Source organism: Halyomorpha halys, unplaced genomic scaffold (genome assembly GCF_000696795.3).
Source record: "Halyomorpha halys isolate HHAL.00 unplaced genomic scaffold, Hhal_1.1 Scaffold333.1, whole genome shotgun sequence".
Lineage (NCBI taxonomy): Eukaryota > Metazoa > Arthropoda > Insecta > Hemiptera > Pentatomidae > Halyomorpha > Halyomorpha halys.
Window position 1 is genome coordinate 569,226 of NW_027113196.1, and position 9,018 is coordinate 578,243.

The 9,018-nt window shown below is 35.6% G+C and overlaps 1 protein-coding gene across 3 annotated transcripts in view; it reads right to left on the reverse strand.

The window, feature by feature from the left end:
• The window catches only part of LOC106681402 (gustatory and pheromone receptor 33a), an 86,185-nt gene that overhangs the window by 6,258 nt on the left and 70,909 nt on the right, over window positions 1–9,018 (reverse strand). For 2 of the 3 annotated variants that reach the window (XR_010844352.1, XM_067050795.1), the window contains exon 2: window positions 227–295. Coding sequence is in view for 1 of the 3 variants with exons in the window: in XM_067050795.1 (XP_066906896.1) it covers window positions 227–295 (69 nt within the window). In the remaining 2 variants the exon portion in view is untranslated. Of the gene's footprint in view, window positions 1–226; window positions 296–7,954; window positions 8,036–9,018 lie in introns of those variants that run through there. The other variant, XR_010844353.1, reaches the window with a different exon arrangement.

Sequence of the window (9,018 nt, forward strand, 5' to 3'; positions counted from 1 at the left end):
ATTATATCTATATAATAGAGCACTACACTCAGGTTTTGTTTTATAACTGTATTTTATGTAATAAATTTGTACATGACTTTGTCTTTCACAAATAAAATATATTCCATTCTATTCGCATAGTTTTTTTTAATTTATTTTGTAAGCTTCAGTTTCCCTATTTCACCAATGTTAAGAATTAAAAATAAATAAATGATCAGATTTCCCCTGATTGGATGATTATACTTACATTGTTTATCAATTTATTTGTGACGTCATTCATTATCTGCTGGCTTAACTTCTTATCGAATTTCTTTGCCTATAAAAAGAAAAACAGTTTTTGATGAACTCCAAAACTCAAAGAGTTGAATTTTGAACAAATATAAAATAAAAATTGACGAAAAATGAAACAAACTAAAAAAAATATATAACTTTTAGAACTCATATTTTAACAAATTTACTTTACTTTAAATGGCGTTCTCTGAGATTTCTAGTGTTGTAGGTAGTTTTAAAGATACAGCGAATGAAGAAAAAAAACTTTTTTAACGTTCTGAAACAGCCGCCGTTTTTTATTCCCCCTACCTATGCTTGGCAGACTCATCAATTTCGACTGGTAGTTATATATAGTTTTCATTAAAGTAATCAAAATTGGGATGAAATAACTACCAATACAATAACAGTTTGTACAAAATTACTAACGTCGTATTCTATAAAATTGAAAAATTAATTATATTAAGTGGTTATATTCCTGTAAAACGATGAGATTTGTTGCTGCTACATCCCAAGTCTAAACCTACGTTAAATATCTAATTTTAGTTTTGTACCACTAGTAGAGACTAACTCTATAGCATTTTGCGATAGTCAGTTATTTAGACGTAAGAGACCTTAAAACAAATTCTTTCTTAGGTAGTTCTTCACGATATCTGTACTTTCTCTTACTGTATATTGCAAATTTAGCTAAGTGAAGTTATTGTACATAAGAAATCAACTGTCTGGACGAAAACTTAGTTATATTGTAGATGAATTGATAAAGTCGCGTTCTTACCATAGTTTTTGTTTCGGCGCAGGAATACGATATGAACCAAATGAACGAACAAAATAAAATCGACCAAAACAAATAAACGTAGTGATACGTTGTCAAAGTACCGTTTTTTGAGTAAGAATCTACAACTAAGTAAATGTTACACACAGACAGTGCAAAGCTGTAGATGACAAAAATAGTCATTTGTAGCACATAACATTCCCACAGCATTGTGCAGCAGGAACTAAGCACCTCATGGCATTTTACTAACTTCTCCTTCTCTTCCCGCAGGTTGTCCAAGTGTTCCAAAAGTTGTCCGTAATGGAATCTGATAACACCAAATCTGTTCGCGAACTGCCACAGTACGAGCCATTTTAGAAACATAGACACATAATAAGTATAAACACTAGGAGTGACCAGCATAAGATACCCCTCGGCTCTGAATTCGTATAAAAATTCTAGAATTAAAAGCAGTAAAAAGGGGAAGTGTGGCCTCTTAGTGTTTCGTAGGGTCGCACGGGATCCCAAGGACTCTTCAATCGTGTTGATATTATTAGCAATTTTAGAGAGCTTATTTCGTTTAGCGAAAAGTAATAAAGAAGATATTGCTGAAAAGGAATGTGTTGGAATATCTAAATAATGGGCAAAAGTGAAATAGCCGTTAACTTGCGTTTGCATATTGATCATGTGGGACTGGCATTGGAAGGATGATGCAACGAGGTGTGCTACAAAAACGATAGTGTTGAAAATGACCATAAAAACATCTTTCCACGAAAGTTTAAAGTGATCGCATTTCTCATGTAGGTTTTTGAAACATTTAAGTCCCATAACAACAACTAATTTAAATCAAATACTGGGCTGATGCATTCGATGACTACTCCTCGACGTCATCTGGAGAACTGCCTCCAACGACGAAATCAATAGAAATTACTCAGTCCTTCTTAGGAAAATATTTTTGTTCGATAAAAAATAAACTGCCTAAGGATAATTTTAGTAAGTTTCCCGCAGTAATGGGATTGATTTGCTGAATGTGGAATGGATAAATTATTGTTATTTTGTTGTTTTTTTATTTTATTTTATTTTTTTTGTGCATTGGTTAATAAGACTCTGCTGCATGAGTATTTTGACTAAGCGGATTCATGTTAGCATTCCAATGTTGTATGTTGGATTGTTAAACATAAAATCAGAATATAATCATAAGAATAAAATCATTTTGCCTTGGAAATGTGGCGTTTTCGCGCAATAAATTGATCTTAATTATTTAGTGATTAATTCTATGTTCTTCAGGCCTCGGTTCATGATTTAAACTATGACACCCGGGATGTGTCCAGATGATAAAAGAAAAATGTCACATTAGGAGTCTACTAATGACACAAATGCATAGTCTTACTGTTGTGAGGAGGCCATAGCAAAACTTAATTGAATATAGCCGGGGAGGTAAAAAAGGGAGCAACATGAACAAGCCCAAAACAGATTAAACACTAGGAAAATATAGACGTTTATCTCTCAATATGAGCAAAATCCTCAAGGCTACACGTCTCCCGAGCAAGAGCGAGAACTGACTATATTATTATTATTATTGTTACATCGAGGGTTGAACATCCACTCCTCACCACGACTTAGTTGGATCTTTTGTGAGTTATCACTCTTTCGAGGGTTGAACATCCACTCCTCACCACGACTTAGTTGGATCTTTTGTGAGTTATCACTCTTTCGAGGGTTGAACATCCACTCCTCCTCACGACTTAGTTGGATCTTTTGTGAGTTATCACTCTTTCGAGGGTTGAACATCCACTCCTCCTCACGACTTAGTTGGATTTTTTGTGAGTTATCACTCTTTCGAGGGTTGAACGTCCACTCCTCCTCACGACTTAGTTGGATCTTTTGTGAGTTATCACTCTTTCGAGGGTTGAACATCCACTCCTCACTTCGAACCAATTGGATCTTTTGTGAGTTATCACTCTTTCGAGGGTTGAACATCCACTCCTCACCACGACTTAGTTGGATCTTTTGTGAGTTATCACTCTTTCGAGGGTTGAACATCCACTCCTCACAACGACTTAGTTGGATCTTTTGTGAGTTATCACTCTTTCGAGGGTTGAACATCCACTCCTCACCACGACTTAGTTGGATCTTTTGTGAGTTATCACTCTTTTTCATTAGATATTTCATATGAATCCTACTCTTCTTACGAAGCTCATTAATTCTTTTGGCTCTGTTCTAGTAATATCTTCAGGTTCCATTCTATCCTGTCCCAAATACTGCAGACTTCGGAAGGCAAGGGCTTCACATTCACACAGAATATTCTGTGCCTTTACTACGTTTTCCATATCTAGACGATAGGTGGAATCCTCCACCAGCCTCATCTTCTTAAGATGATATTTTAAGGAGCAGTGGACCGTGAGGAGTCCTGTTATCGTCCTCTATTCATTTCTAGTAAGGTTAAGGTAGAATTTTTCAGTTTCCTTTGATATTTCAATATAGAGCTTGGACTGTTTTCATACCTGGTTGCAATGTCCAGTATGTTTCCTTGTCTTTATGTTCCCAGGAATCAACCACCTTCCTGATTGCTCTTCCAGATATGTTAAGATTCCTTATTAGAATTTCTGTCATCTCGTTTCCTTCTATCCCCTCATGTCCTGGGGTCCATATCAAGGTCAGTTTATTGCATCTAGCTAATTCCTTTAGTCCAGGCAATTTTATACTGGCCCTGACTTTATAATATATGACATTATTTAAAGCTGCCTGGCTGTCTGATATTATATAAATATTTTTTTCCTTTTGGATTGTTTTTAATATTTTCTATCACTGTTATTTCTATTGCTTGTATTTCAGTTTGGAAGACAGTTGGGTATATTCCCATTGGTATACCCAGTTGTACCCAAACAAGTAGGGTTCTTTTAGAATTTGGTCCTACAACCCCAGCCCCAGCTTTTCCTTCCTAAACATATCCATCTGTACATCAGACTAATGTGCCCTTTTCAAATTTAGAGCCTCCTTTCCTCCATATCTCTTTGTCTGGAATACATACTTAGAAGTTTTCTCAAACTCATGTTTTTGGGTAAATTCTTTACCCTTAATCTTATTTAGGATCTTTCAGTGTCCTTGATAATTTCCTGGTTACCTTTACTGTCCAGTAATATTGTGTAATTAAGGCACTCATGATGGTTTCTTTTTGTATCCAGACGTGTAGTGGAGTTAAGTTCATAATTGCCTCTATAGCTGCTGTCATCAGGCGATGTTCTGATTGCTCCTGTCACACCTAGACACGCCACTCTTTCTATCTTTTCCAATTTTATTTTATGAGGTTTTTCCTCTGTTTTGGGCTACCCAATTGCCGATGCGTAGGTTATCAAACTGACTACATGCATTATTTGGACTGCCAACAGTGTCAGAATTTATATCACGAAAGCACATCAAATTCCAACACTGCATTAACCCACTATTCCAGACTGACTTTAATATTATTTTATATCATTTTACTTTCAATTCGGAACGTCATTCGTTAAGAGCCCAATTCCCCCTCTCCTCTACCCTGTTTACACCTCGCATCCGCTTTTAGTTCATTCTTTAGCTTTCCTTCAGCTGTCCTGTTTTGTTCATTATTCTTTTTATACCTTTATTTTATTCCTGTTTCCCTTATTTTCCGTCTTCCAGTGTGCTCTTTATTTTTATATTTCTCTTTTATTTGTTCTTATATTCCATTTCATTATTTGTCTGTAACTTTTAATCCTCGTTTATTCATAATTCTCGCTGTATATTTTTTATTTACTTTTTTCATTTTTATATAAGCTTTCACATATTTTAAATCATTTCTAGCTATAACTTAGTTTACTTTTATTTCATGCTATCTATTATTTTTCGTTTTTACATTATTTTAGTTATTTGTATCTTTTTTAGCCCTGTCGAAACTCTATAAAGTGGGACGAAACGTTGTCTCACAATAAATAGTTTAATTACTATTGAATTTTGACCGGCGCCAATATGCCTTAAAATCAGTGTTATATAAATTTCTTTTCCATGATTCCAATTTTCAATTTGAAACTAGGGAAAAAAAGATGCAATAGCACGAAAAACCGATCTCTAATAATCTTAAACAAGAGCAAACAACTTTAGCATGGCCAACCAACGTACTGTGTTATTAGTGCCGAAACCATCCGTGTTTATAGGCAAAGGTAATTTAATAAAAAAAATAAAATGCAGGTAAATGAAAGTTCAAAAAGAGTGGACAACTAGAGCTTGAAAATAGTTCGATGATTTTCTTAGTTTAGTAATGAGCGGAAAGTAATTACTTCTATAAATTCTATAAAAGTCTTTAGCTTAAAATATACCAAATAACTAACACTTGTTTAACGAATTATCTTTATAAATATCGATACCTTAATATGCAACAGTTTCTTGTCCATTTTAATGTTTTTAATACAAGTTTTAATTTCACTTTACTGTTTTTCTGTGTAAATTATTATTTTTCAGCTATGTCCTACTAATAAATGGACATCGGCTAAAGATAAAAGATAATATTTATCTGCCACAGCCGGTTTCTAACTCGTGTCCTTGGAGTTGGTAATACTGAACCAATTAGTTACACACATGTCAAAATTGACTAGAAATAATTGTGCATTAAGGACGGTCATATTTGTGTGAAAACTGAGTAGGGCTGTAGATCAATAGATGTATGTAATAGATGTTACCTTACCATCTTTTTGGTTTCGGCGCATGAATACACTATGAACCAGATGAAAGAGCAGTATAGCATCGTCCAAAACAAATAAACGTTGTGGTAGGTCGTCATGGTACCACTTCTTGAGTAAGAATCTACAACCAAATAAATGCTAAACACACAATATAAAAAGCTGTAGACGACAAAAACTGTCATTTGCAGGGCATAGCATTCCCACAGTCTTGAGCAACAAGTGCCAAGCACCTCATGGCATTCTACTAATTTCTCCTTCTCCACTCTCAGGATGTCCAGATGTTCCGATAGCTGTCCGTAATAGAATCTGATAACAGAAAATCTCTCTGCGAACTCCCACACTACCAGCCATTTCAGAAATATAAGCACATAATAAATATAAACAGTTGGGGTTACCAGCATAATGTACCCTTCGGTTCTGAATTCGAAAAAAACTTCTAGAATCAAAAGCAACAAAAAGAGGCAATGAGACCTCTTACTGTTGCATGGCTTCGCACGGATTCCCAATGACTCGTCTATCATGTTGATATCGTGGTAAATTTTTGAGAGTTTATTTCTGTTTGCGAAAAGTAATAAATCCGAAATTGATGGAAAGGTTTCTGTCGGAATGCCGAAGTAATGCCCAAATGAAAAGTATCCGTTAACTTGTAAATGCATGTTCTGCTGATGTGATTTACTCTCAAAGGCTGTCGCCGAAACATATGCAATGAAAACTGCAGTTTCGAAAATTAACGTCAATAGAGCTCTGCTTGGAAGCTTGAAGCTACCGTATCTCTTGTGTAAGTCTGTGAACCACTTTCGTTCCATAACTAACCCTAGTAAATTTCAATCAAATATCGGTCAGTCTTATTCGACGAATATTTGGAGAAGAACTACCTCAAATGATAAAATCAATTTCAATTACTCAGTTTTTGAGACAGAGATATGTTTTTGTTCGTTAAAAAATAAACTGTCAAAACATAATTTAAGTAAGTTGCTGTTATTAATGGGATATGGAAATATGGATTGCTTCGTATGTTGTTTTACGTAAATATTTTTTTCAACAGAATCTGTATATGTTCTCCTCGTTTCAATGCTTATATTTCCTTTAAGAATAACAGATTTTTTTTCTTTTTGTCGAAGGTAATTAGTTGTAGATAAACCCCATTGGTCTATTGAGAGACACCTTCTGGGTCCCCAGATACATTGCTCATGTATGAACGTGTGATTTAGGGTATTGTGACGTGTTTCTCTGTTAAGGTAACAGAATCTCTTGAAGAACTGGCAGGACAGGTATATCACGGACCTGGTACTGTAGCTTGTCCAAAGTTCTAGTCCGTCAAGCTCATCCCTGCCACTGGTACTGTAGCCTGTCCACAGTTCTAGTCCGTCAAGCTCATCCTTCGAACTGGTTCTGTAACCTGTGCAAAGTTCTAGTCCGTCAAGCTCATCCTTCGAACTGGTACTGTAACCTGTGCAAAGTTCTAGTCCGTCAAGCTCATCCTTCGAACTGGTACTGTAACCTGTGCAAAGTTCTAGTCCGTCAAGCTGTAACCTGTGCAAAGTTCTAGTCCGTCAAGCTCATCCTTCGAACTGGTACTGTAACCTGTGCAAAGTTCTAGTCTGTAAGGCAGTACTTATCAGGCCGAAGTACCTCTGTAACCGGCCAACCTCACACAGCCTCGATAATAGGAGCAATTTACGTAGTATATTGTAAAATGTCATATGCAGCAATGAGTTGTACCAACTGCTGCGAACACCCGTATTGGCTAATAGGCAGGGTAGGGTGATAAATAAATAAAAATGTTGATGGTATGGAATTCCATATATATAACTTGATTATGTTATGGCTTTCAATCCATAACATAATCAAGGTATATTAAAGTACGAAAATAGTGGTCAGTAATGTCCTTAAAAATGGTCTGATGAATGTTTTCTTTTTTCATTTTCCTTCAATATATGACGTAATGAAGGTGGTAGCACCACTCAATCAAAACAGTGGAATATGTTGCGTTCAGTATAATACATGAAAGTTTCTAGTCTATTTTGATGTATCTAATACCGGTTCTCAAATCACTTCACTATTTTTCTGTGGATTCGGACCTTTCCGATGTTTTCTAACAACTGGACTTAAAATATCATGGATTGGGAGCGGATTTTGACAGTGATTACTGTATTATAAAAATGTAAGAAAATTGACTTGAAATTATTGTGTTTCCAGGCATCGATATTTCGGGGTGAAAACTGAGGTAGATAATGATCGATTGATAAATTTCCATTCTTACCATATCTTTTGTTTCGGCGCATGAATACACTATGAGCCAGATGAAGGAACAATATAGAATCGTCCAAAACATGTAAACGAAGTGATAAGTCATCAAAGTGCTGCTTCTTGAGTAAGAATCTACAACCAAGTAAATGCTAAACACAGAATATACACAACTGTAAACAACAAAAATAGTGATTTGAAAAACATAGCATCCCCAAAGCATTTTGCAGCAGGAACCAAGCAACTCGTGGCATTTGACTAACTTCTCCTTCTCCACACACTGGTTGTCCAAATGTTCCAAAAGTTGTCCGTAATAGAATCTGAGAACAGCGAATCTGTTTACGAACTGCCAAAGTACGAGCCATTTCAGAAACATAATCACATAGTGAGTTGGAACACTTGGAGACACCAGCATAAGATACCCCTCGGTTTCATATTCGTATACAAATTCGAGGAGTAGAAGCAACACAAAGGAGCAATGCCACCTCTTACTGTTGTTACATAACGTCCCACAGATTTGCAATGACTCGCCAATCGTATTGATATCGTGAGTAATTTTCGAGAGTTTATTTCTGTTTAAGATAAGTAATAAATCCGAAATCGCTGGAAAGGAATGCGTTACAATCCCAAAGTGATGCGCAAATGAAAAGTAAGCGTTCACTTGTCCATGTATATGTTGCCGGTGAGAGCCACTTTCAAAGACTCGAGAAAAAACATGTATTAAGTACATAGCAATTTCAAAAATTAACTTTAATACATCGATACACAGAAGCTTGAAGCGACATCTCTTGTGGAGATTTTTAAACCATTTTCGTTTCATAACCAGCATTAGTGACTGTCGAGCGACCGTATTCGAAGAACTTATGTTATTTAAAGAAGTTCCTCAAATCAATAGCAATTACTCAGTTCTTGGCAGGGATATGTTTTCGTTCGTTGAAAAATAAACTGTCAAGTATGTTGTTATTATTAGAAGGAGTAATTCGGTTTATTGTCGTTAGGGTTCGGAAATATAGATTCCTTAGTGTGTTGTTGTTATATAGATTCCTTAGTGTGTTATTGTCGTTAGGGTTCGGAAATATA